The 27,360-nt window shown below is 33.3% G+C and overlaps 5 protein-coding genes and 1 long non-coding RNA gene across 6 annotated transcripts; 3 read left to right on the top strand and 3 right to left on the bottom strand.

The window, feature by feature from the left end:
* Window positions 1–1,316: 1,316 nt before the first annotated feature.
* On the top strand, window positions 1,317–3,958 carry LOC115703785 (protein neprosin-like). Its single transcript, XM_061103687.1, has 7 exons — window positions 1,317–1,597; window positions 1,773–1,859; window positions 1,974–2,204; window positions 2,328–2,489; window positions 2,583–2,627; window positions 2,767–2,913; window positions 3,502–3,958. The coding sequence occupies exons 1-7, from the start codon at window positions 1,460–1,462 to the stop codon at window positions 3,883–3,885; spliced, it is 1,194 nt and encodes a 397-aa protein (XP_060959670.1). The 5' UTR covers window positions 1,317–1,459; the 3' UTR covers window positions 3,886–3,958.
* A 314-nt stretch (window positions 3,959–4,272) lies between these two features.
* Window positions 4,273–7,545, bottom strand: LOC115706257 (phosphoinositide phospholipase C 6). Its single transcript, XM_030633846.2, has 9 exons — window positions 7,191–7,545; window positions 6,609–6,802; window positions 6,386–6,521; window positions 6,053–6,295; window positions 5,739–5,965; window positions 5,518–5,635; window positions 5,069–5,221; window positions 4,881–4,967; window positions 4,273–4,720 (listed from the first exon to the last, which is right to left on the bottom strand). The coding sequence occupies exons 1-9, from the start codon at window positions 7,530–7,532 to the stop codon at window positions 4,427–4,429; spliced, it is 1,794 nt and encodes a 597-aa protein (XP_030489706.2). The 5' UTR covers window positions 7,533–7,545; the 3' UTR covers window positions 4,273–4,426.
* On the top strand, window positions 7,310–7,718 carry LOC133030797 (uncharacterized). The gene is made up of 2 exons (XR_009684343.1): window positions 7,310–7,447; window positions 7,539–7,718. It is a non-coding gene; the product is annotated as an uncharacterized LOC133030797 (long non-coding RNA).
* A 5,902-nt stretch (window positions 7,719–13,620) lies between these two features.
* LOC115706040 (peptidyl-prolyl cis-trans isomerase CYP19-4) lies at window positions 13,621–16,570 on the top strand. The gene is made up of 8 exons (XM_030633541.2): window positions 13,621–14,015; window positions 14,130–14,192; window positions 14,286–14,358; window positions 14,542–14,589; window positions 14,693–14,716; window positions 14,881–15,063; window positions 15,176–15,251; window positions 16,238–16,570. The coding sequence occupies exons 1-8, from the start codon at window positions 13,938–13,940 to the stop codon at window positions 16,374–16,376; spliced, it is 684 nt and encodes a 227-aa protein (XP_030489401.2). The 5' UTR covers window positions 13,621–13,937; the 3' UTR covers window positions 16,377–16,570.
* Window positions 16,538–18,115, bottom strand: LOC115706039 (protein EARLY FLOWERING 4). Its single transcript, XM_030633540.2, has 3 exons — window positions 17,587–18,115; window positions 17,248–17,304; window positions 16,538–16,828 (listed from the first exon to the last, which is right to left on the bottom strand). Exons 1-2 carry the CDS (start codon window positions 17,972–17,974, stop codon window positions 17,297–17,299), a joined length of 396 nt encoding a protein of 131 aa, XP_030489400.2. The 5' UTR covers window positions 17,975–18,115; the 3' UTR covers window positions 16,538–16,828; window positions 17,248–17,296.
* A 1,069-nt stretch (window positions 18,116–19,184) lies between these two features.
* Window positions 19,185–21,774, bottom strand: LOC115706433 (DNA replication complex GINS protein PSF3). The gene is made up of 7 exons (XM_030634084.2): window positions 21,615–21,774; window positions 21,360–21,513; window positions 21,212–21,280; window positions 21,037–21,137; window positions 20,490–20,582; window positions 19,619–19,758; window positions 19,185–19,520 (listed from the first exon to the last, which is right to left on the bottom strand). The coding sequence occupies exons 2-7, from the start codon at window positions 21,402–21,404 to the stop codon at window positions 19,411–19,413; spliced, it is 558 nt and encodes a 185-aa protein (XP_030489944.1). The 5' UTR covers window positions 21,405–21,513; window positions 21,615–21,774; the 3' UTR covers window positions 19,185–19,410.
* Window positions 21,775–27,360: the final 5,586 nt, after the last annotated feature.

Raw genomic sequence — 27,360 nt, 5'->3', positions numbered from 1 at the left:
TGGCCCGAGATGCGTGTGGGACCGTTATTGCCTCTACTGCATAGAACTAAGTTGGGCATTATGATTCCAAAATTGTGATTGAGGCTTTGACTCTTTGTGCAATGTAGAATTATTGAATTATCTAAGATATATTTTTTATACGGATATTGTTAAAGCATTGTCTTATTAATGAACTAGAGAACCAAGCCGCGCTTTTTGATGTGTATCCTTAGTATGACTCATACTTATTTAAGCATATGTGTAAAAAATATGTATTGTATTTATTTAAAAAATACTCAAAATTAAATTTATCATTCACAAAAATTATAACTAATTGGGCAAAATTAAATTTATTAATCACCCATATAAAAATTAATAATATCAATATTGGTACAATCAAAGTGAAAGTTCAATCATCTATATATAACTTAAAAATATAACACTCACAATAGTTTCTAAATATGTGGGACTTTTTTTAAAAGAAATCTCACACTTTTAAAAGTATAAAAACAAATTAAAAATGTAAAAAATAAGAAAAAAAAAATATAATAAAATAAAAAATCTATGTGATACCACCTTTAAACCTTCCATTATATATACTGATGATTGATTGGTGCAACTAGATTCCTCTTTGTTTTTTATTTTGGTTGACATATTACATTATTGTAATTGATTAAAAAAAATATTTTTTTAACTGTTCCAAAACTGTTGATTGCACATTGTTAGCTAATATAAGTATGCCATAACAGTAATGCTAGTTTGGTATCAAAAATCTTATTTTGGTTGATGCTAATTTTCTCATACCTTTTAGAACAATTTTGCTCTAAGTATTCTTTTTTTAAAAAAAAAAAAAAATCAATTGTATTGATTTGAAAAAAAAAATACTTAATCAGTTGTGATTTTATTTTTTCATATCCAAATCTAGTGGTTATCATTTTGTTGGATAATAATAATAATAATAATAATAATAATAATAATAATAATAATAATAAAGAACATTTATGATTTTGATTGAAAAAGCTTCACATTCTTTTTCTATATAATTATTAAATTCATATATAATAGACATATCTTATAGAAAAAGTGTAAAAGAAATCATCATATAAAGTGTTTGATAAAATATATTCAGATAAAAAAAACATATAATCTCTATATATCTTCAAATATTTTATCAGTAAATATATATTTTGAATCTCATAATTTAACTACAATAAAAAAATTTAAAATAAACAAAATTCTATTTTAAATATATACTAAAATACTATAATATATGCTTTTTTTTTTCCATAAAAGTTTTAATAAAGTTGAGATTTTTTTTATTGTAATATATAGAAATTTTGGATACTTATAAGATATCTTAGTTATTTTGTATATATAGTATGAATATATTGAATGAAAAGTAAACACACAATATATACAGAGACATGGATATGGATCAAATAGCTGTGCTTAATTGGAATATCTTCACAACACTAATATCATGATTAGAACCGTCGTTACAAGGAGTAGCATATTACTTTTGGCAATTTTATGTTTTATCCTTATTAACTTTGCAGATGGAAGAAGATTACATAGTACAGATATAGGCAAACGTAAGGGAACGATCAAAACCATAGAGGTTTGTATTCTTGTTATATGTCAATATTTTGTACAAGCTTCCTCATGGCAATACTTACTACAATTTATTGTCATTTTTAAAAATATGCTCTCAGAGATCAAATTCAATTTAAGAAAATGGTACATATATATATTTCTTAATGGTAATAAAATTTAATTAGTAAATTGGCCGGCAGAGTGATGATGGTGACGTGATCGATTGTGTTGATATATACAAGCAACCTGCTTTTGATCATCCTCTTCTCAAGAACCACACCATAGAGGTTTTTGCTCACTCTTATCATAATTGTGTGTATATAATTTATTTTAAATAAATTATGTGGGTTTTGTTTTGGTATATAGAATTACCTAATTTAGATGATTCCCCATTTGTACAGTCAAGTTCAATTAAAATAAATAATCAAGTAAAAGGAGAAAAGGATTATGTACTGAAGGAGTTACAAGGATGGCTTAAGTTTGGAGAATGCCCAGAAGGAACAGTGCCCATAGTTCGAACACCAACATTTGCTAAATATGGTCCAAAAACCCATTTAAAATCTCATTATTACAGTAAACTCATACAACCTTATAATCAGCGCAATGCTTCACCTAGTGATGATGGTCATGAGGTAATATACTTATTCAAGCATAGTTATGAATTGGCACATAAGTTTTATATAATATATTATAATTATTCTTGTATTGAACTTTTTCTTTTTTGTTTGGTGGAATGCATATATATATATATACAGTATGCTGAAGTATCAATCTTTGGTGGTCCATATTTTGGAGCTAAAGCAAATATCAACTTATGGAGTCCAGATCCTCACGGAACAATGAGTATTTCTCAAATTTGGGTAGCATCATCATCGGATAATTATGATGAACTTAATACTATAGAAGCTGGTTGGGTAGTAAGTAGTTCTTGTACATTAATGTAACATTATCTTAATGTACATCATATGTATATATATAAGTTTAAATAAATTTGGGAATTCTTTTTGCAGATTGGTACTGGTGATCCAAGAACACGATTCTTTATTTATTGGACAGTAAGTTATCTAGCTATACATACGATCTGTTACCTGTATATAAATTTATGCATCATGTATATTATGTATATTGAACAATTAATTAATAACCCACTTGAGCTAGCATATAAAGGGTTGATGATTTGTCTTTAATTATCAGAGTGATGGCTATAGAAGCACAGGTTGTAAAAATTTTGATTGTCCCGGTTTTGTACAAGTAAGCAGAATGGCTGCTATAGGTTCTGTATTGGAGCCTATTTCCAATTATGACGGGAAGCAAATCTTTATAAATGTTACAATAGACCAGGTATTTACATATTTATTTATATAATTTCTACAATACTTTTTTTTTTTTTTTTTTTTTTTTTTTTTTGAATAAAAAGAAAAGGCTAATTAGAATTTTTGTCCCTTGAACTTTGACATGTACCAAATCATGTCCCTTGAATTTTAAGCTCATTGAAAATGCCCCTGAACTATTGAGATTGTTGGATTTAAAGACTTTTGTCTAATTTTATTCAATTTTACTATTTCAATAATTGTTTATGTACTAAACCATGTTCCCCAGACTTTCATATCTACCAAATCATGCCTTCGAACTTTGACATGCAATTAATTATGCCCCTGAACTTTCATCCATGTTAGACTTTTTTACTAAAATTAGAAAAAAGTCCTTAAATCCAACCATCGCAATAGTTCATGGGGCATTTTCAATGACCTTAAAAGTTTAGGGGACATAATTTGGTACATGTCAAAGTTCAAGGGACAAAAATCTTAATTAGCAAAAGAAATATCAATTTTTTTTCTTATATATTATGGTGTATTGTATATTATATAGTTCAAACAATATATGCGTATTTTGTATAAATTTTGGATATTTGGTAATGCATGCATGCAGCATAAGGAGAGTGGAGAATGGTGGCTGACATTTCAAAATGAGGCAATAGGTTATTGGCCAAATTCCATATTCACGAGGCTTGGTAATGGTGCCAACAGCCTGTGTTGGGGTGGAGAAATTGTTAACGACGAGCCCAATGGTCATCACTCGGAAACTCAGATGGGGAGTGGTCATTTTCCTGACCAAGGCTACACTAAATCAAGTTGTTTTACTAATGTAATGTACAAAGATGATTCCCAAACCTTCAAAGATGCCGATAACCTCACCACTTATGTTACCAAGCCTTTGTGTTACGATATCAAAGTAGTAAATGACAATACTGCTGGTCAAGGAACTCATTTCTTCTATGGTGGTCCTGGCTATTCAGACCAATGTCCAAATTGATATTATTACATATGCATATATATGTTTTGAGTTTTAATGTATCTCACTACATAAAATAAAAGTGAATTTTGATTATATATTATTTGAGCAGTAAATAAAAATTATGGTGAACTAGATCCTAGATTGATCGCAATCTAGGACTATTTTTAAGATAATATACGTTAGTGATCTATATTATGTTTTCTAAATTTAGATGTTAGAAAATGACCAATTGTTTTATTTTTATTTTTATTTTTGAGATGAATAAGGTCTGGACCACTGTATCTCAAATACAAATAGTGCTTATGCCACCTAGGGGCTCCACAATGATCCACAATGAAAGGAGATTTTATGTTGCAAAAATCTGGACATCTAAAAATAAACAAATAATAATAATAAATAAATAAATAAATAAAAAAAGTAGTCCCTTATAAAATTCTAGTATCTTTCACCACCACCCTTGTCAAATAATAGTATTTACAATGACACCCTTGAATTTTATTAATTTTAGTGATGAAAGGGATGATATAATAAGAAGGGAGAAAGAGGGGGATAATGAATTTTATTGGAATTGAAATCCCATTAAGAGCTTGACAGATTTGTATTTTTCTCCCTTTCTGTTGTGAAGTGGGACTGCTCTGATGCCTTGTTTAATATCAGAGACCGGTAGACATGTTTGGCCACCAAAATCATCTTTCTCGGATTTGTCATATTCTCGTACCTCTATCCTAAGCAAGGCCAACTCAGGTACTGTCAAAGGAAATGTGAATTCCTCGTTCCAAACAGGTGCCCAATCATCACTAATTATCTCTGTCTTCTTTTTTGAACAATCAGCTGGTACACCAACTATGTAAACCTGACCAAAAGTAAATAAACAAATAAACCTTTTTTTAAAAAAAAAATTACATTAAACTAATCCCATCAAGAAAATAAGTGCACTCCAAGAATCGGTTTAATACTATGTGGTTAATGTCATTTGGAAGAAAGAGTAAATGTTATGTTAGTAGTAAAGTAACCTTTGTGTAAAAGTCAGGTGGTGAGTAAGTATCAAAGTGTGTTCGACTAAAGTCAAGGTGCCATCCATCCCCCATATATACTTTAACCTGTTTATTAAGATAAAGTAATTGTAAACTTCATTAATTACATGCACGAACGAATCTATCAAATAATTTCTCTTCTAAAGTAAACAAAGATAAAGGTTCACCTTTAATGTCATTTTCACAGGCCTGGTTCTTTTAGGATCAAACACCTCATTTCTTGGACCATTTTGCATCAGAAAATCAGGTTTTTTCACATAACCGCAGCCTCCATTGGCTCTAAACATCCCATGCATCAGCCAAAGTGATTTTCCATATCCCTGTTATTATTGAAAACTAAAAAAATTTAAATGTGCTACTAGTAGACTTGCAGGTGGTGTAAACCAGGAGATGTTATACAACATGTTCATAGAATTAGGCTTATAAAACTAACAGCAACGGCAAGATTAACCCTCTATTGCATGATTGAAGTCTTACGAAAATTTAAGCCCTCATCAGATGATTATACACTAAAACTTTGAAATTTGTTTTATCGAGTTCATTATGTAACATGTACAGATATAATTCATTATATATATAGAAACAACTCAAATTGACTAAGATCTTGAATGCTCACCTGCATATTAAAAGCAACCATTTGAGCTCCATGCATCCATCCAATAATGGGCTTGTAATTTGAGGAATTGAATCGAGTTCCTTTGGGGTACACTCTTAAAACATTTCTCTGAGTGAAACTAGACAGTACAACAGCTTGTATCAAAACCAATTCACTAAAAGAAAGATTTAGACCTAATATTAACAGGACAAAAAGTTCTTGCACTGAGTTTGAAAATATACCTTACAAGGTCAGTTGGGTAAGAGGCAGCAGCCCTTTCAAGTGCTTGTTCATTCAAACTAAGGCGTCGAACTTTGTCGCTTGCTACTCTTAAAGCTTCCCTTAGACCACCCTTTGGCTTTCCGGCATGGATTGTAATAAGACGTTTATACTCAGGTGGTGCTGCTGGTTGACATGATTTATTATCGCCACAGGCATTGTTGTCCTCATCATCTTGATCACTTTCACTCTACATTATTCAAAAATAGATAATAAACAGAATAAAACAGATACGAAATGCAAGGTATTAAGTTTCATTCCATTACTTCCTACTCACCCTATCATCGGCATCGAATTCAACTCCAAGGCCTCCATCTACAGTGTCCTTTCCTGAGGTTTCTTCTCCAGATGATTCTCTTTCATTAGCCAAGACATTTCCCTTATCCTTCAATTCTAGAAACTCTTTTGGGGGTTTAGTTGATATAATTATTCTATTCTTCAACGATTCTGGTGAAGGGAATTCTGTCAAGCATTCAGACTCGGGATAATAAAGCAAGTCTCCAAGAGTTCGAGTTACCATCTACATTCAAAACTACTACAACTTCATAAAACAAATACTAAAAAGTGAAAAAATAACAACCGTTGTAATTTGATGATGTAAAAGACTAACCTCAGCAACTTTAGCCTGAAGGCTTGGTGTAAGGTGGTCTTCAAAAGTTATAATCACTGGGTATGGAGATGTAACAAAAGCATGTTCTTTAATGCACTTCAAACAGTTAATCAATGGCACAGGAGTAGTCAATGTCCTACAACAAATACCCAGAAAAACAATATCTGAAAAAATTGAAATTTTTGTTCAAAATGGGGTTAGGAGAAGTCATAGTTAAACTAACCTCCCATGTAGAACATTAATATCATCTTTGGAAGATGGCCATAAGTCAAGTTCAATGACTCTAACGCCTCCTTGTAAAGCCTTTATAATTGGGACCTCGCTACAATCACTGCTAAGTTGATTGCCTGTTAGGTATGAATTATGCCCTGTATATATGAAATAGTGAGACAGGGGAGCTGTCATATCATGGTGCACCTGAAAATCGCACATTATAGGCTTATCATTTGCAAAGAACAAACAAAAGTTACCAGGTCCCCACCCAGTAATAAAAGAAGATTAAAAAAGAACTTAGCTTAATAGTTAAATGCATCCAAAGTGTACATCTTAACAAGATTCTAAACTTCAATTAAAACCCAACAAAGGAAAAAGGAGTAAGAAGATTTGTTGATACTTAAAAACTTGACTAGATATATATTTGGCTGGTTTACAAATCTTATAATCTTTTATGGGTATTTTTCAATTTTCATCTCATCATAATGGAAACAGTAAAAAAGAGCCTTCAATTTTTCTTTTTTTACCAAAATGAATTTGAAATATTTCAACAATAGTTAGAAAAAGACAGAAGTTATTAAGGCAAAGTTACCTGGGAATTGCAAGGGCCATTGAGATCGTCGAGGAATAGTAAGTAGAAGAAATCCTCGAGGATAAGCCCCGTCGTATGGTCTTGAACGACGTCGTTTTTGCGTCTACTGAGGACCTGGCGTACGATTCCCTCGGCGTCAGAGAGAGTAATTTCCGTTTCACCCTGGTGCTCAGCCATGAATCGGCGGAGCTGATCGGGTCTCATGCGAGCCTCAGGAGAGCCAGCATAGTTGGAGAAAGCTTCCTTTACGTCAGTGGGTAAAGCCTTATCCTTGATCTTGAACTTTCTACTGAAATACTTGAAAATCTTGTAGATGTTGTAACCCTCTGTTTTACTCGCCATTTTCAGATCAAAAAGCTCACAACACCACAAATTTAACAATGTCACTATCCCTCTCTCTCCCTCTTCCTCCTCTAATTATGGTAGACTTTTATAGAGAGAAACCCAAGAAGAAAAAAAAGAGAGATAACAAAAAGAAAGACTGATATGGTTCCTGCGAATTTTTCACAACAATGTGATTGTAAATCTGATTGTAAAAAGAGTTTATTTTTATATATTTATAAGAGTAGTTTCGAAGCTGAATCGTTCGTTAGTTGGACCGTACCTAAAGTCCACTTTTTTTTTTTTTTTGAAACTGTACATATCTATTTATCTTTCTTATTCGTAATTATTGTTGAATTATTTTTTTTTTTAATTATTTTTCTAAAATTGCGTTACAAAAACTGACACGAAAACAGCTTTTGCCTTCCTTTATATGTTTGCGGTGCTCTTTGTAATTAGCATTAAAATCCATTATTGAGTTATTCATATTCTTTTCCAAAGAACAAAAATATTCTTTTTTCTTCTTTCTTAAGAAAATTATTGCACAATTCTAAATCTTCTTCTTGCTTTCCTATTGGTGAATGTTTTTTTTTTTTTATTCTTTTTTGTAATTTGCTCTACAAAATACCCCAAAAAAATCTTTTTCCACTTATTATATATAGTGGAGAACGACTCTTTTCACTTAAATATAAATGTGCAAGATTTTTTATTTTTCTTTTGCAATGACTTTAAATATAAGGGTGATGTGAACATGTTTTGGAATAATTATAATAGAATTTATAAAGATTCTATTCACAAGTAATTAATAAGTATAATTAAAGTTTATTTATTACGAGGACTAATTCGCGTTGTCCTTTATTTTATTTTGTGATGTGTGACTTTCGGCAACATAAAATTAAGTTTTTTTGTGTACAGTACATTTTTTTTTATTTTATTAAATAGAATTCGAGATTATATAATAGTGAAGTTTTGAATTGTAAAACTACTTAAACCTCATTCCCACATGCTAATCCTTAATTTATTTTGTGTAACATGTGACTCAAACCCCAACTTTGAAAACTCCACCTAATTCAGATCTATCTAAGTATAACTTATCAATTATTGTTTTTGCTGAATTATATGAATAACCCAATTTCATGGTGATTCCTTAAATACATCGGCTGTTGGTATCTTATATATATCTCTCTCCCTGAAAAGGAAAGCAAAAAAACAAAACTTTAGAATGCCCATATCACAAATAATAATATTTAATTTGAAACTAAAATTTTAAATAGAATTATTGTCTGTATTTTTGAAAAGAAAAATGATTCGTTATTGATTAAACTTGTTGAAAAGCATCCATTAGAGAAGCATAAATCTTCGTAGAGATTGCAAATTGTAATATGCAACACATTAGCGAATATTCTAACACATTTATAAGTTTCAGCCAAAAAAAAACAACAATAATAATTATGGAGGATTGAGGTTTAAAAGATACTAATTTTGTCAATTTTGAAGAAAATTGACAAAATTTGTAAAAAAAATTATGTGAGGTGAAAAATGTAATACTAGTAAATTGCATATGACATCTTGGGATTTGAATTGGTTTGTATTGCCTTGGTTTTCTCCCAATATACGTGGTAAATCCTATTATAGGACACGTGGTAGGTGAGGCTCGAGGACTCGAAAATAATTAAAGGAGAGTCATTACAAAGGTCAAATCCCCTCAGGATAACCCAATAGCTACTTCAGGAGCCATGACCAAGTCTGGAGAGATCTGACTTGAACTTGTCTCCGGGAGCAGAATAGCGTCTAGCTCCTCCGGATTGAGGGTACCGGAGATGTACTGTCAGCTAGCATTTAATGCAGTATGGAGGAAGCGTTGATAAACGCATATGAAAGGATGTGTCAGACGCCATAAACCCATCCTTCAACAATTACGTGATAATCAAGGGTATAAGTGACGAATCCATTATGAACAATCACATCAATCAAGGAAGGATGATGGCTTATCTCACCTAAACCCTACGTAACCTACTACGTAGGGGATGCATACCCTACTTCGTGCATAGCCAAGGCAAGCACTTAAGACAATTGAGACCTTTCTTCTTCTTGACAACTGCTATAAATACCATGTTAGACTTTTTATTTGGACTTACATTAACTTTTATTGGTTTTATTAAAACTTGAGTTGATTGGATAGTTCTTTGCTGCATTAGCCCATATTGTTGGTGATCAATTGTTAATGGGCTTAGCATCTGTGTGTAAAGTCTAGGTGAAGCAGAAGTGTGGGCTTTTCTAGTTAACTGAAGCCTTTGATGAGCAGGCCCAGTCCAACTAGGGTTATGTAGCTAAGTCCCCTCCCTAACTCTATAAATACATATTGTCTCATCACAATTGTATACTTTTGATAATCAGATAAATAAACTGCTTCTGATTTAGAGATTTAGGGAGAAAGACTTAGTTGATAGTATTGCACTATCGAATTGAAGTAATTGCTATGGATCGAATTGAAGTAATTGTTATGGATCAATTAGGTACACATACCTAATTATTATATATTATTATTGTGTTCTATGTTATATACAAATTGATTTTGGATTTATTATTAATTTTTCTAACCTACCCATCAACCAATTTAATGAGGGGTGTCGGAAAAAAGAGAGCAGAACATTCTCTGTAAGAAATATCCACATATTAATAATTGTATTTTTACTAAACTGCATGGTGCTATGCGATTTACGAGTTTGAATTTAATAATTATAGTTTAAACTGCACCGCACTATAAATTATAAAGTTACCAATTCTTTTCAATATGATTTTTATTCTTTTTTCCATGTAAGAACAAATATATGTAATATATGTGTACATTACATTATTTTTAGAGACAATCTAATATAATGATTTGATGATTAGTATATGTTGCCCCTGATTTTGTCCAAAATACGTGGACCAACCGGATTGAGACACGTAGACTGAAGAGGTTTAACTTTGGGATAATTCCACTAAGTCTCTCTAGTCAAAGGGATCAACATTTAACATGACTCCCGGAGAAGGCATGTGAGTTTCACATACTCCCGAAGAGCAAAGCTACAACAAAGCATCTCCGGGAGGTGTCAAATCCTATCTGAACAGCCACCTCGCATTTAATGTCGCATGGGAGGAGGCGTATTTAAACTGCCATATGTCTTAAAGTCTGACGGCGTGACCCCCCCATCTGCAGCTACTACGCTATGATTAATAAGCCTAGTGACGACTACTTTATGAGAAATCACATCAATCAAGGACGGATAAAGGACTACGTCCATTAAACCCCTAAAAAGCCTAGGGATTAGACCATGCATTTCTTATGATGTATCCATTGGGAATGTGTGCCTTTACTGAAAAATTACAGAAAGACATGTACCTCAATTCTAGGGATCACCCCATAAAAACACTATAAATACCCCCCAAACTCATTAAGGCAGGGGTCGAGAATTCTGGGTTTCATAAGAACTAGAGAGGAAAACCACCAAGAACATTCTCTGTAATAAATACTCTCATAAATACACAGACTCATGGACTAAGGCTCATTAATGCCCCAACCACGTAAAAATCTCTCTCATTAATTCCTTATAGCTTTCTTAAATACTATTATTATATTGATTGCCGAAAACCTCGGTCAACAGTATATATGCTATAATGTAAATGTTGGGAATATTTTACCATGATCTAGATTTACTAACAAGTATGTTGATTAATATCCTAAATGTGAATTCTCTAAAATAATGAAAATAAAACACGTAAGGGTTTAAGAAAACCTTACATTGATTGTAGCGGAATATAATGACTCCTTCCGTTCAAGATCTCTAGCCATTAATTCCTTTCTGTCGCAAAGCAGTATCAAGATCTAAACTTGGATCTCTTTCTCTCCTTCGAGTTTGGTTACCACCGTCTTACTCACTATGATTGAGTACTTGACTTGCTATGTGTGGGCATGACACTCTTTCACTATGGATTCGAATATAGAAGAACAATGAAGGAGGCTGAAATCACTAAGGAAGAAACTCTCTCATCTAGGTTGAAGGCAATAGTTAAATTGACAAGAGGATGAGATGAGAGCATGTTCCTTATATAGTGTTTCAACTAGGGCTTATGACTGAATTATATGGATTAAAAAAGAATAAAATATTATTGGGCAAAAATTACTTCTAGGCCGTACACTCAATGGACCAGTCTCTAGTTAGATTTTTGTCACTTTATTTCAACTACTTATTCTTCTTTTCAATAATACCATATTTTTCAATTCAATCCTATAAATGTCAAAACTATTTATTTAATAATTATAATTAATTATCAAATGATTTTATCATTTATGTAATTTATTAATTAGACTATGCAGAGTCTCTTAATTAACAAATTGACCCCAAAATCTCTTTTCTTCACAATTAAGCCCTTGCTTAGTGAAAATTCTTAAATAAGACATAGTCTAATTTTAGAATTATAATTGATTAATTAAAATCAATTAACTAAGTCTGCAAGCAGTATTATCTCAACTAGTGAGGGGACCATGGGCCTATATAACCGAACTTTCAATAAGTAGATTTAGAATTCACCAAGTAAATTCTTTAACTTATTAATTCCGCCTTGCGTCACTATAGATTTGGAATTGAATAATATTCTCAACTATATAGAATGCTCTATATGTACCACGATATAGATACGCTATGATTATCCATTGTTACAATCCTAATAGTCAAAAGTTCATCTATAGATGATCTACACTGAATATGGACAAATTTACCGTTCTACCCTTCAATGTATTTTATCTTTAAAATACTTAGCTACTTATAAATGATACTTCAGTAAACTAGTATAAATATTGAAATGAGGCCTCAATCATTTATCTCTATTTAGCCAAACTCAAAGGAAATTATCGTTTCACTTCTAAATACTTATAGAAGCTATAGATTCCATATCTATGATCAACGCTCCCACTTAATTGAACTACCATGTCTTTAATCTGTATGTCACAAGAAGATCCAATTGGTCGACTTTAACGAATAAATTGAAGAACATAAATAATACAACTAAGTTGAACCTAACCATATCAGGATTAAGATCCATAGACCTAAGATAAACCATTGATATTGACTTAGAAAGATATAACTATAAATTTATGATATCTTATCTAATATCAATATCGATCCCTTCCAATGTATACTCCATACATCCGATACTGGTAAACTTTGCCAATGCCTTGGAAAGGACATAACACTTCAAGGTGTAAGTATACCTTATCGCCGATTATCATGCCAGTCTAAATCCAATGAACTGACAAATCATGAGAATTAAACTTTTGAACATATAATCATGATTATATTCTACTGTGCTGACGACACTATAATCATGAACAAATATATATTTTTATATATATGTTTTGGACTTAATAGAATTTATACATTAAAAATTATCATGAAATAAATTATGTGAACCATGCAACATAAAATGATTTCTGATTTTTATAAATTAGTAAATCTGATTATATTGAAATGAGTTTTATTTAGGGCACAAAATATTACAGTTAAAACTTTAATAGTTTTTTTTTTTGTATTGTTAAAATTTTATTAGATTGTTTTTTAAATTTTTATTATAATGTTTGATAATGATGAAAGTGTAAATCGCTCAAACTGCACCGCATCACACCACATTTTCGCGATATGATTTTTGCATTTTTAGGATCTCGCGGTGGGGTTGTGATTTGAGAAATTACAAAAACTACATATGCAGTTTGGTTTGAAAAAAAGCTACAGCCTGCACCACCTTCACCGCAAACACCCTTAGTTCAAATTGTTAGTTGCATGCGTGACTCTTTTTTATTTTATTAAAAAATTAATTTAATAATAAAATATTTTTTAGTGTAATTTTGGTGTTGTGATTAGAGTAGAAATAATTTTTGATACCAAATTTGATAATAGTATGATACCAAATTTATTAATGTATGAATTGGAGATGCTCTTAGAAGAAAATTATATTTAGGTTTAGGGTTAAGGTTAAGGTTCACTTAGTAGAAATAAAATTCCCCTATCTTTTTTTCTTTTTTTTCTTTTGTATTTTTATAAGAGATTGAGGTGACCTAAATAAAAATGGGAAATTACCTTGTAAATTTTATTTATTTCCCTGTACAAAATTTTCCTTTTTCTTTTCTTTTTTTCGAAACACCCTGGACAAGATTTACATGTATGTTTTGAATAAATTTTGAAAGAAAATTTTTATCAAATAATATTAGCTTAAAAGAAAATATATATTAGCTTTATATTGTACTTCTCTACTCACAACGACCAAATAGTACAAACTAGTCCACCGAATCCGGTTAACGAAGCAACCCATAAAAAAAAGGAACTATATTGCATCAGAAACTGGAAACACCCTCCGGTATTTTGAGTTGAGAAGAGAAAAGAGTTTACTATGGCAACCAAAAGGAGGATAGCTTTGGCAGCTCTCTTATGGATTCTCTTCCTCTTCATAACCTTGGTTTTTATTCTGGTAATTCGTTAGCTATATTAATTTTGAGAGTGTAATGGGTTTGTGAAAGATCCCCTTTTTATTATGATTCTTGATAATTGTTCTCAATTTAATTTTTGGGTGATATCATATCAGAGCAGATTAAGCGACGATAAAGTGGCCTCTGTACAAGCTGTCGTTAATAAGGAGCCCCATCAGGTAATTTCTATGCCTTTGTAGTTGTAATTGGACCCTTTTTTTCGGACTTGAAAACTGGAATGGTTCATTATTTTTAGTTTGGGTGTTTAACAGGAGACGGGTTTGGATTTGGAAGAAGTGACTCACAAAGTTTATTTTGATATAGAGATGGAGGGGAAGCCCATTGGTAAGAATAATTTGAATGTATTTGATTTATTATTGATTGTGGTTCTGAAAAAATTGATGGAATGAGATCATTAAGTTTGAAATTGAATTCAATACCATCTGGTTTCATGTTCATTAAGAAGAAAAGAATTTTGGATCTTGCGTGATTTAATACAATCAACACTTCTTTTTAATGTTTGATCAGGTCGCATAATCATGGGCCTTTTTGGAAAAGCAGTTCCTAAAACCATGGGTAGGCTTCTGAATACAATGAAAGTAGTATCTTTCTTAACATTGTTGGGTTCTAATTGCTCTTTGCTGTGCAACATAGTAACCAATTTTACATGTTGATGCAGAAAATTTTCGAGCTCTTTGCACTGGTAAGTGGAAACCAACTAAATTGATGCTTTCATCTTTATTGTCTGTTTTCAATTTTTTTATGTTGAAGGCCTCTTGTGCTTATGATTATTTACTGGCTTTAGTGGCCGGGAAGCTAACAAGTTCAACATTTTTAATTTCGAGTTTGATGAGCCGCTCATTTCAGGAGAAAAAGGAACTGGGAAGAGCAGAAAGCCTCTCCACTACAAAGGGAGCTCATTCCATAGAATTATTCCCAGCTTTATGATTCAGGGAGGTGATTTTACTCTTGGCGATGGACGAGGTGGAGAATCCATTTATGGTGCTAAATTTGCAGATGAGAACTTCAAACTAAAACACATTGGACCAGGCAAGTTGAAAAGTCCATCTTCTTGACTGTTTTCGTGTTGTATCATCATACTCTATACATAAGGAACTTCTTATTATCATTAGTAAAATTTCTCCTTATGTTCATCCATTAGGAATTTTATCAATGGCAAATGCTGGACCAGACAGTAATGGATCCCAATTCTTCATTACCACTGTGAAGACCAACTGGTAAGTGGTAGTTATATGTTGATAATTTTGTTTGAACAACTTCATTTTCATAACATAGCTTAGAAGTTTGTAGCTTCTGGTTTGTTGCAGTAGTGTAGGAAAAGTTCGTTCTTCCCTGAACAAAATAGTGGTATTTTCGGCAGTAGGACCAAATATTTGTTAATAGTTGCATTTAAATGCCAATTCAATTTTTCTGACGACAATAATATCGAATATTTGCAAAATATTAACACTGTACCGATTCATAAGAGAAGGTGCAAGTTCCTGTCCCCCCAATATAAAAAGAAGGCTAATTTGCTCCCTAAATTTGTGTACAAAATCGTGTCCTCAAACTTTTCAAGCTATTAAAAATTTCTCCCAAACTACTTAGACAAAATATTATTCAAGGACTAGGGGCGGAGCTAGGACGAAATATTTAGGAGAGCCAATTTGATACATATCAAAGTTCGGAGAACTTGATTTGGTACATGGACAATCTTTACTTTAATAAAATTGAATACAATTGGAGTGTTTAGATATAATTGTAGAATTACTAGGATATTAATTTCCTAATTAATTGCCTATTTAATTTTTTATATTTTTATAAATTAAAATTTACTTTATGCATTTTTTGTTTAAATTGGAATATTTACAGCTATAATACTAAATTAAGTTTCCTTAAATATAAATTAAATATTAATAAGTATGTAATTAAAAGGTGAAATTTGACCAAAATTAAGAATCATATTGCTGTCAATAATAATAAGTTGGGTATATTAAGATCAACTATTAGCAACTATTTTGTATTATTTTCAGTAATAAAATTGAATTGGTAGTTAAGTGCAACTTTCGACAAAAACATTACTATTATTGCCGCTGCAAATTTTGCAGCTATTTAGCTTTCGCATGTGTAATTAGAATGTGTTCATTAACCATTGTGCTTTTAGCATATAAGTTTGGGACATTATTTTCAAGATTTATACTTTGAGAGTTTTTTCTTTATGAAGGTTGGACGGCCACCATGTTGTCTTTGGAAAGGTAATTTCTGGTATGGATATTGTTCACAAGATTGAAGCCGAAGGAAGAGACAATGGTGTGCCCAAGGTCAGAGTTGTTATTTCGGACAGCGGTGAACTTCCTCTATAGTTTCACAGGAGTTTCTATACATTACTTGTATGTATGTTTTAATATCTTCAATTACAGGAGTCCCAATGTATGGACAGTGATCTGGTCTAACCTTATCACCACTTTTTGTATTTAAAAACACCTGACTTTTCAAGGGTATACAATATTGTTATGGTCCATAGTTTGCTTCCCAAATACAGGTTATTTTATTATTAGATATCCATCAATCTCATATTTTCTTACTTCGGGAAAGTTAAATCCCCTCTGCTCATACATATTTTGGTATAAGAGTTTCAAGTACATGCGAGGCACTTATATTTACTATTGCCATCACTTATTTGAACTCCTTACATTACATTACATTACATTCTAGTCCTAACTCAATTACATAATCGATACTAATTTAATCCACCAATCAATCTTTCTTTCTCCTTTAAGAACATACTTCTTCCTCATTAAGTAGTACTCCAAACCTAATTTGAATATCAATACACAGTTAGCAATGAATATGAACATACTACAGTACAAGTTAGAAGTCCCATAGTGACCCGCCCTAACCCTTGTAAATAAACACAACACAAGATAAGAATCAATGGGTCTTTTTTTTTTTTGCTTTACCAACAGCATAAGTGGAACACCTAACCCCAAAAATATCTTTCTGTATCATATTCAGTTATATGAATCCAAATCTTTTATCAAAATTTCTATTTATGTACTCCCAAAACACTAAAAAGTGAGCTTTGTCATCAAAAGCTCCAAAAATTGTTAGTTTATCAATTACAGACAAAACTCATAGTCATAGCACCTTTATTTAGTACCGATAACAGAGAGAGAGAGTAAATAATCAAACAAAGGAAACTAAAACAAAATAAACACAAAGTTCAAATAATACCTTATTACGTCTATGGAATGATGAGGAAACCCAAAGAGGGTCTTGTACTTCATCCTCCTTTAAAACACAACAAGTGTTACACATATTAGTACAAACAGGGGACAAGCAGACATCACAACAAACACAGTTCATACTTATACAAATATATATATATATATATATAAATATATATATAAATCCATGTGGGCTCTCTCTAATTAGCTCAAGGACTTACACCCAGAAGCCTCACTTTATTAAAAGACAACATGATTATTTAAAAAGAAGATACTAAAAGCAATGATTTTGAAAACTTTTTAAACGAAGAATATCAATGATGATGAGGAAGGTTATCGGGCTTGCCATTCTGCGATTTGTTGTTGTGGAAGTAGGTTGTGAAGTTGGATCCGAGGTCGGAGTAGAGCGAACGGACCTTCGAAATGTTGCCGTTGATCTCCTGGATTAGAGCCACGTTCTTCACCATGTTGTCTGGAATTCGAGACTGGTGATTCTCGTTCACCTGTTGAATCAACGCTCTGTTTCGATCCAGAACTGTCTGTACCTGTCCGAAATTCTGGTCGAAGTTCTTCCACAATTCAGGATCTCCTTCTTCCTCTTCCCCATCGGAGACGGCAATGGAGGCTGGGGCGGGTTTGGATCGGCTTCGGGCCCGCATCCTACTCCGATTCCGGCGGTTCGATTCGTCTTCCATGCTCGATTCTACGGCAGAGAAGGAATCAAACGTGTTCATGTGAGAGAGAAAGAAGAAGAGGATAAGCTAGGGTTGCCGGAGCAGAATCGGCTTAGCCATGGGAACACATTGTTTTGAGCTTCTTTGGTCCTTTTTCGTAATTTTGGTCAAGTTAGAGTTGGTGACTCAGAAGAGGTTAAGACCAAGATATATATATACTAGAATTCATTGGCTGGTGACTGTACGCGATTAAATATGCGCGTGAAATTCACTGAGTTGTGAATAGTTGGAGAATGTTTACACGCGCTTCGAATAGAATTGGGGAAGTCTGGAGTGGGAGATAAATATCTAATGTGAGAGCATATCGTAATCCAAATGGAAGAGAGAGAAAGAGGAAAAAGGGAGAAAAAGTAAAAATGTTCTGCCACGTAGGTGGAAAAAGGTCTCCCCCTAAAATATCTTCCAATGAGAAAGGATAAAGTAGTTTACCAGACAGGAATCTGCTATGATATTTTTGCATTCATATAAATATTTGATATTCTCTTTTTGCTAAAGCTTTTTACAAATGATATTTACAATGAAAAATACAATGGTTGTTTTACTAGTTGAGAATATATTTGTCACTCGGACGATAATTTTGTGTATCATAAATTTCATTAATATTAAACCCAATTCCCCATCCATAAGTGCATACTCATATTTCATGTGTTTTGATTGGATTATTGTCAAATGTGCCATAACAATTCTATTTTTCTTTTTTTTGGTCTTTCTTCTTTTTGGTTTGCATGGTTCATTTATTTGATTTGTGAAATTTATTGTTCTTAACAAGGTTTTGTTTTTCTAGTTGAAAAAGAATACAATTATTGTTATTATTTCCTGATGAACTACAACATGCTTATTTACCTATAATTTAATGTTTTTGCCATCAGCATTCTGCATCGTGATAAAATCACACACAATATTAGAACTTTCCACTCGTAATGGATTTGGGAAAGAAATTTAACATTTTTTATTTGATAGAACAACGCTTTTTGAAGGGCACTTTTGAAGATGCAAAAGCGAAAAGTGGTAGTGCTAATTTCGCTTTTCCATTATCGATCCCCAATTTAAGAATCTTTGTACAACTACAATCTATAAGCCTTAGCAGAATATCACTGAAGAAATTGGTGTAATTGCCATTTGCAAGACAAAATTAGGACTAAAAATCCAGAATTGGATGCCCAACTTTTCGTATTTTTGAGCCCCGTGGTCCCAATTTTCAAAAATTATCTTTGATGTTAGTTGACAAGTCCAAAGCTTCTTAAATATCTATATGAAATTTTGTTACATAATTGTGGAAGTATGATTACTTTCAATGGAAATGAAATTGATAGAATAACAAAACTAGATATACAAAAAGTAGAGTTGGCTATACTAATCAAATACAAACTATTCGTATACAAGTGCATAAAATATCTCATGTAAAAGAAATGGAATTATAAAGTTGAAGATGGCAACTAGTCTGCTGGTTTCCTTTTTCTCCCAAGAATAGCTGCTCTTTGGAATCTAGGGCCACCAATCCGCCATTTCTTAAAATCTGCCATTGAGGACTGAGCTGCCTCATATACTTTGGTAAAAAAAACAGGAAAACTATTAGGTTAATATCAATGGAAGGATTCCTGAATGAACATTTAGAATATGTTAAAAATGTGATATGAATCTCACAGTTGGTTTCTTCCTTTGTTAAGAGTGTTGATAATTTCGAGGCAGCTGCAAATGCAACACTATGTGCCTTAGCCAGGACTTCCTGATATCTGTTCTTAAATGCAGACAAGAGGAAGGACCCCATATCTCTATCACCAACCCTGTTCGTATGAACAAAAATTAAGAGGCAATTTACAGCCCATTTAGCAAATTAAAGCTTGACAAGCCAAAACCACCAAGCAGCAATCCATTATATTTCTTAACCACAAGTAATGCTGCCAAGTAAACTAAGCCAGAGTCAATAGTATGTCCTGTTAGGATGTGGAAGTGTGTGGTAATAATTATGAGTTTTCATGTCAAAACCAATTAGAATGATTAGGGTTAGCCATCAACTTATAAATGGTATTAATTTTCTAATTGATGTGGACTCTAACATGTATGAATGATTTTGCTTCCATCCATTCAATGTGCTTAGAAAAAGAATTCAATGTGCTTTTAAAAAAACGATAAGACCAAAACAGAATCATTTCCTAGATATTTTTATAGGATCGTGTCAGCCCCTCGTTAATGCTCTTACCATAATGATTTATCACAGATTTAATCGAATCGGAGGCTGAAAGTTAGTGGAAGATGATAAATTGATGACATCATCAAAGAGTTTAGGGTACCATCATCAGCTACGGAAGTGTGCATAACCAATTATCCAAGCAAAACTAGTTCCACGTTCAAACAGTGAAAGCAAGTATTGACAAAATAGGTTCATCTATAATGGATTCTTCACAAATATATCTAAAAGGGAAGTATAGAACTGACACATACGTGTAAAAACATAGTTTAACAGAAAACACATTTAATTTGTACGAGTAAAAGAAAGGATAAAGAAGAAACTCACAGTGGAGCTATTTTGCATCCAAATTCATAGAAGTACAGACATCGAGATCTCAAATCAACACAAGCGGCATCAGCCCCAAGTTCCAGCCTGGTTCTGGTATTAAAAGGGATAATCAAACATCATAGTGTTAGCATAGCAATCACATTTTCTCAACTTTGAACTCGCTAAAGAAGTCAGATAAGTATATATAACAACAATTCCTCTGGGGTTAGTATTAGTAATGATTCAATCCTGTTAACCCTCATAAGCGAACTTGCAAATAAGCTGTATGAAGCCAGAAGACCATTTTGAACTTGCAAATAAGCAATAAATACCAAGAATCACCATAATTGACTAAGTGACACGGGTTACAATAAGAGTTCAAATTGAGAAAGCCACTCATAGTAGACTTGTATCAGCTAAGAAAGCAAATACATGCTAAAGATGGGAATAATAAGAGTATCAAAAGGCAAAAGGAAAGTACTTTTCTCTAATTAAGCCGTTGAAAGTCCTATAATCTTACAATATTTAACTGAGATTAAAAGGGTTGAGTTAGTACTATTATTACTTTTGATTGAAGCACGGTGGGGGCTTTATAGTCGCTACTTGTCTGAGGTGTAGCTCATGAGCAAGCCAAAAGGGCAGTTCAACCTTGGACCCTGGTTCAACCTGAAACACACCCAATAAAATATCACAAACACATTCATTCAAGATCCGGAGTTCAAACCAATCTACTAACTTACACAAGCCGTTTCAGCACTAGGATCAATTCCAACCCCGTTTACCGCCTTTTGGAACACCACCGAGACAATCTATGAGCAAAAACATATAAATACATTGATACCAAAATTTCAAAATCTTTCGAAATAGAATTCAATTATGATGCTTTACCTCTTCTTCTGCGATAATATCATCAATATCGTAGTAATTCGCCATTGAAATTAGTCAGGGGTTGTCTAATCCCAAAGATACCCAATTGAAAACACAAGACAGGAAAACAATGGCCACTGAATCTCGTCTCTATATATAATTTCAAAGCCAAACCCTAATTGAAAATTATATGAAGTTCAAGTACAGATCTGAAACGCCACCGGAAAAAGAACACAAAGTAGAAGCAGGAAAAAAATATAAAACGTAGAAAATGACCTGAATTCGAGATGCTCCTTTACTGAATCTTGTTAGTCTGAAAATTCAAGTTGGAGTTAGGGCAGGATTACTTCACTAGATCTCGTCACTGGCATAGAGAATATGAAAAGGAAGAAGATGAAGACGACCAAAAAAAAAAAAATGGAGGGAAACTCAAACATATACGCGGGAATTGGATGTCTTTTTAATATTTGTAATTTTATTTTTGGCTGGAATTTTTTTAATATAATTTAATAATTAAAACTAGAAAATTTTACATAATTCTCTAAGAGTTTGAAAAAAATTACAAAAATATATCAACATCAAAAAAAAATTATTTTTACTCTTTGAATTTTTTTATTTACAAAAATATCTATTTAGCAATAATAATAATTAAACAGTTTTTTTATAATTATTTATAATTATATTATAGTTATCGTGAGATTGTTTTTTGGTTGATTTTATTTGTTTTATAATTTATTTATAATTGTCGTGAGGTTAATTTTTTATTGTTTTGTAGTTGATTTTTTTAAAAAAAAAAAATTTGCTGAGTAAAGTATATTTTTATAATTAAAAATTTTAAACCATAAAATTATAAATAAAACAGAATAGAAAAATATTTTTGAAAATTTTCCATAATATTAATGCTAAATTTTGCTTAAAAATAGAATAAAATTAAAATGTCACAATAAAAACATGAGGTTGATTTCTCATTGTTTTGTAGTTGGTTTTTTTTTTTTTTAAAATTTTGGCTGAGCAAAATATATTTTTATAATTAAAAGTTTAGACCATAAAATTATAAATAAAACATAAAAAAAAAAAAGATAATTTTAAAAATTATTAGTAATACTAATGTTAAATTTTGCTTAAAAAATAGAATAAAATTAAAATGTCACATTAAAAACACATGTATAAGAGAGAAATAATATTTGGTACATGTTGCCCTTGATCTTGCCCAAAACACGTGGACAAATATGACAACGACGCGTGGATTTAAGAGGCTCGACTCTTAAATAAATCGACTAAGTCTTTTTGGATCAGGAGTGTCAACGAGAAGACACCTCCTCGAGGAGATGTGAAGGCTCCACATACTCCCGGAGACCAGGGGAACGCTAAGGCATCTCCGGGAGGTACTGGACCCTATTTGAACAGTCACCTCTCATTTAATGCCGCATGGGAGAAAACGTATTGGAATTTCCATAAGCAATATGTCTGACGGTATGATTAATAAGGCTAGTGACGGCTACTTTATGAGGGATCACATCAATTAAGAAGGGATAAAGGATTATATCCACCTAACCCCTAAGATACCTACAGTATAGGCCATGTATTTCTTATTTTGCATCGACTAGGAATATGTGCCCTTATCGAACCTGCACATAAAGACAATCGATTCAGTTCTAGGGATCACCTCAGAAAAACACTATAAATACCCCCCAAACGCACTAAGACGGGGGTCGAGAATTCTGGGTTGATAAGAATTAAAGAGAGCAACTAAGAGGAATATCTACCAAGAACATTCTCTGTAATAAATACTCTCATAAATAAAAAAGACTCGTGGACTAAGGCTCATTAATGCCCCAACCACGTAAAAATCTCATGCATTAAACTCCCTACAGCTTTCTGTTGGGTTTTATGCCCTAAATAAAACTCATTTCATATAATCAGATTTACTTATTAATAAAGATCAAAAATAATATTTTATGTTGCATGGTTCACATGATTTATTTCATGATTATATGTATATAATGTATGAATTCTTTTTAAGTCCAGAACATATGAGTTGGTTAAAGATTATAGTGTTGTCAGCACAGTGGAATATAATCTTTATTATATGTTCAAAAGTTTATTCCCTGATTTGTCAGAATACTGGATTTAGACTGATATGGTATAATCAGCGATAGGTATTCTTACACTTGGAAAAGTGTTATGTCCTTTCCAGGACATTGGCAAAGTTTACCAGTATCGGATGTATGGAGTATACATCGGAAGGTACCGATATTGAACTTTGATTAGATATATTAAAATTTACCGTAATATCTATTCAATTCAATATCACCTGTTGATCCTAGATCAAATGATCTTAATCCTGATATGGTTAGGTTCAATCTCAAGAGTGTTATTCGTGTTCTTTGATTTGTTAGTTAAGCCTTCTTCTGAGTCAAGGTAATACGTACATTTTGGGAACACGGTAGTGCAATTGAGTGGGAGCGCTAACATAAATATGGAATCTTTAGCTTCTATTTGGCAAATAGAAGTAAATGATGATTTCCTTCGAGCTTAACCAAACGAAGATAAATGGTGGAGATCTCATTTCACTTAGCTGAAATATCATTTATACAGGGTTAAATGTTTTAAGGATAAAATACATTGAAGGTGTAGCGATAACAGTAGTGCCTTTTCAATGTAGATCATCTATATAGAGGATCATTGATCACATTAGGCTTATAACAATGGATAACTAATGACGTGTCTATATCGTGGAACATATAGAGCATTCTATATGACTGAGAGTGCAATTCCAAGTTCTAAGTGTGGATTCAATGAGGAATTAATAAGTTAGGGAATTTACTTGGTAAATTCGGTTCGAATTATTGGAAGCTCGGTTATATAGACCCATGGTCCTCATACTAGTTGAGACCATACTACTTGTAAGACTCAATTAATTGATTTTAATTAATCAATTATAATTCTAAAAGTTAGACTATGTCTACTTTATGAATTCTCACAGTTTAAGGATGAAATCGTAAAGAAAAAGGTTTATAGGTTTAATTATTAATTAAGAGACTTTGTATGTCTAATTAATAATTATTTTAAATGACAATATTATTTAATGATCTATTTTAGTTATTAAATAATTAGTTTTGGTATTTAAATGATTAAAATTGGAAAAATGGCATTTTTGGAGAAATAGAAATAAAATTGAGGAAACTGCAAAATCCAAGTGAGGCCCATATCACCCTATGGCCGGCCACATGGTTTGTGTTTCCCAATTATTATTTTCAATTTTAATTGCCATGTAATTGCTAATCAAAGCCTAGCAAAAATAGGAAAGTGGTGGATCACACTAAATAAGGCAGTTAATTGATTACACAGTAATTAAGGAAACTGTTTTATTTGGAAAGTTGTGCTCTCCCTTTTCCCTATATAAAGCAACCTTGTTCTCTTCTCTTGTATAAATGATAAACCACGAAATTCAAGAGAGAAATAGAGAGAAAATTTCGAAATCCTTGTGAGATGAGTAGTGCCCACACACATCAAGTGGTATCTCAATCATAGTATGTAAGACTATGGAAATTCTGCATCAAAGAAGGAGAAAAGAAGATCCAGGTTCAGATCTTGGTGATGCTCTGCTACAGAAAGGAATCAAGGGCTAGAGATTTGAACGGAAGGAGTCATATTATTCCGGTGCACCCACTGTACGGTTTTCTAACTTTATATGTGTTTATTTACATTGTTTTAGAATTCATATTAGGTTGTTAATCCAACATACTTGTTAGTAAATCTAGATCCTGGTAAAATAATATCCAACACTTTCTTACATATATTATTAAATTGGTTGCCGAAAACCTTGGTCAACATTTTGGTACTTTCATTGAGAGCTGAAGGAAGCGTCTCCAAATAGACAACAGTCTTATAAGCTCAAGCAACAACGGTGGAAAAATACGCGTCAGCCCCGTCCTCCTTCGTCCTCCTCAAGATGCTCAAAACCCTGAAGACGAGGAAGTGGCTTCAAAAGTCAACGTGGATTCTGAGGAACGAGAGGAGGCCAATGATGACGAGTACGAAGAAAACTTTGACGAGTACGACGCCTACGAGGAAGACAGTTACACAGAGCTACTGCTCTTAAGGTAAAAGGCTGCTGATCATGAAGCCGAGATCGCAGACCAAAAAGAACAAAACAAAAAGATGCAAGAGGTGATGGTCGCTATGCAGAAAACCATGGAGACAGCAGGGATCCATATACACCCTAAAGCCATCCCTACAGGACTCGAAGAAACACCGGAAGAGTCCTCACCAAGCACTCTGAAGCATAAGTCCAGGGAACCTAGCCCCATACGGTATCTCTCTGAAGGAAACCAACGGAAAAACCCTACTTCCATCCCAGAAAAAAAGAAAAATATGCAGGATCCGCGAAAGGTCCGCTCAAATTTTCTGAAAGGGAAAGGTCCGCAGAGGGGCAAACTCCAAAAAGGGAGTCTTGGCCCTCAGGATCGAGAGGACCGAAAGAGCGTTTCTGTGCATCAGGAACCCGGGGAAAAATGAAGAGGGAACCGAAGATACCCTCCCATTGATCTAAGAAATCAGATCAACGAGAGGCACGGTGATTTGTGGGATCACTTGGACAAAAAGAAACACGCATCGGCGGTCTACGCAGGAATGCTGAACGAAGGAATTATGGCTGAGCTAGCCATACTACGCAAGGACATTGCCCAAGTCTCCCGGAGACAAAAGGGGGACGACTCGGACTCTGACTGTGAGGACTGGGAGCCATGCGCCAGACACATTCTAGAGGCGGAGCTCCCCAAAAACTTTAAGATGCCCAAAATGGCAGCATGCACCGGAGACTCGGACCCCAGTGATCATTTGTCCCGGTTTAACTAAGTAATGACGGTCATGAGGGTCAGTAATGACGCTAAATGCTTGTGCTTTCCACTGACGTTAAGCGGTGCCGCGGAGGAATGGTTCAAAAAGTTGAAACCAGGATCTGTGGACTGCTGGAACAAATTACAAGTTAGCTTCCGGAGACAGTTCGTCGCCGCGAGGAAGATTAATCTCGAAGTTAGCGCCCTGACTAACATCAAGCAACTACCCACAGAGACATTGAAAAATTTCATAAAGAGGTTCAAGGAAGAGGCCTCAAAAACTAAGAAAGTTGATGATGGACAACAACTTGCACTTCTCCAAGCTGGGATCCGTACCGAAACCCCGTTCTGGAACGAATTACAACAAGAAGGAGCTGCGAATCTCTAAGATTTCCAAAAGAGGGTCCAAAAATACATCAACTTGGAAGAGGCCCAAATAGTGGCTTACGGAGGATACTACCCAACCGGAGTGGCGGGATATGTACCTGGAGTTCAACTCCCGGGAACCCTAACTTCGCTGGGGTTGGTCGGAGAGCTGCCAGATGTGGCTGCAGCTGATGGTAGTGGTGGTCGGAGGTGGGGCTGCGGCTGGGTCGACGTGTCCCGGGCCTCGTGGCTGCAGCTGGGAGGAGTGAGGGGGAAGAGGGTGAGGTTGGGGTGGGTTTGAGTTTGGGAAAGTGGGTTTTTTTGAGAGAAAATAAATAAAAAAAAAATTGGGGGAAGAAGAAGATGAAATGACTCTAGGAAGGGGAAGTGTGAGACTTTAATGTGCACACTATTAGAAGCGACTATTGAGGCGACACTTGACCGTGTCAGGTGGCAGGGCATTAGGGCCAACTTTAGTCACCCCTAATAGTGTGAGCGAAAAAATTCTCGCCTAAAAGCATCGATTGCTTTTCAACTTATTAGGGGCGACATGTGTCGCCCCTAATAATTTTTTGTCGCTTCTAATTCTTTTAGGGGCGACATGTGACGCCCCTAAAGCTTCCCATTTTTTTTTTTTAAAAAAAAAATTTCCTCTTTGGGCGACATTTATTTGTCGCCCCTAATACCCTTACTATTAGAGTCGACTTTTTGTCACCTCAAATGTTGTCGCCTCTAAAAAATATATTTGTTGTAGTAAGCAAATGAAGATTGAAATCCACCAATGAGTATCATTAGTTTTCTTATCTACAATTTTA

This window comes from Cannabis sativa, chromosome 1 (assembly GCF_029168945.1).
Source record: "Cannabis sativa cultivar Pink pepper isolate KNU-18-1 chromosome 1, ASM2916894v1, whole genome shotgun sequence".
In the NCBI taxonomy this organism is placed as follows: domain Eukaryota; kingdom Viridiplantae; phylum Streptophyta; class Magnoliopsida; order Rosales; family Cannabaceae; genus Cannabis; species Cannabis sativa.
The sequence above is the reverse complement of the archived record's forward strand: the minus strand, read 5'-3'. Positions and strand labels throughout refer to the sequence as shown.

What these genes read in the sequence shown, in the direction of transcription:
- LOC115703785 (XM_061103687.1), top strand. Translation starts at nt 1,460, where the DNA reads ATGATTAGAACCGTCGTTACAAGGAGTAGCATATTACTTTTGGCAATT. An exon ending in TCAAGAACCACACCATAGAG is followed by an intron (nt 1,860 to 1,973) that starts GTTTTTGCTCAC and finishes CCATTTGTACAG; the next exon opens with TCAAGTTCAATTAAAATAAA. An exon ending in TAAATGTTACAATAGACCAG is followed by an intron (nt 2,914 to 3,501) that starts GTATTTACATAT and finishes GCATGCATGCAG; the next exon opens with CATAAGGAGAGTGGAGAATG.
- LOC115706433 (XM_030634084.2), bottom strand. Translation starts at nt 21,404, where the DNA reads ATGGCGAATTACTACGATATTGATGATATTATCGCAGAAGAAGAG. An exon ending in GGATGCAAAATAGCTCCACT is followed by an intron (nt 19,759 to 20,489) that starts GTGAGTTTCTTC and finishes TCATACGAACAG; the next exon opens with GGTTGGTGATAGAGATATGG. An exon ending in AACAAAGGAAGAAACCAACT is followed by an intron (nt 19,521 to 19,618) that starts GTGAGATTCATA and finishes TTTTTACCAAAG; the next exon opens with TATATGAGGCAGCTCAGTCC.
- LOC115706039 (XM_030633540.2), bottom strand. Translation starts at nt 17,974, where the DNA reads ATGAACACGTTTGATTCCTTCTCTGCCGTAGAATCGAGCATGGAAGAC.
- LOC115706257 (XM_030633846.2), bottom strand. Translation starts at nt 7,532, where the DNA reads ATGGCGAGTAAAACAGAGGGTTACAACATCTACAAGATTTTCAAGTAT. An exon ending in ATGGCCCTTGCAATTCCCAG is followed by an intron (nt 6,803 to 7,190) that starts GTAACTTTGCCT and finishes TGCGATTTTCAG; the next exon opens with GTGCACCATGATATGACAGC. An exon ending in ATTAATGTTCTACATGGGAG is followed by an intron (nt 6,522 to 6,608) that starts GTTAGTTTAACT and finishes TATTTGTTGTAG; the next exon opens with GACATTGACTACTCCTGTGC.
- LOC115706040 (XM_030633541.2), top strand. Translation starts at nt 13,938, where the DNA reads ATGGCAACCAAAAGGAGGATAGCTTTGGCAGCTCTCTTATGGATTCTC. An exon ending in GATGGAGGGGAAGCCCATTG is followed by an intron (nt 14,359 to 14,541) that starts GTAAGAATAATT and finishes ATGTTTGATCAG; the next exon opens with GTCGCATAATCATGGGCCTT. An exon ending in TTTTCGAGCTCTTTGCACTG is followed by an intron (nt 14,717 to 14,880) that starts GTAAGTGGAAAC and finishes CGCTCATTTCAG; the next exon opens with GAGAAAAAGGAACTGGGAAG.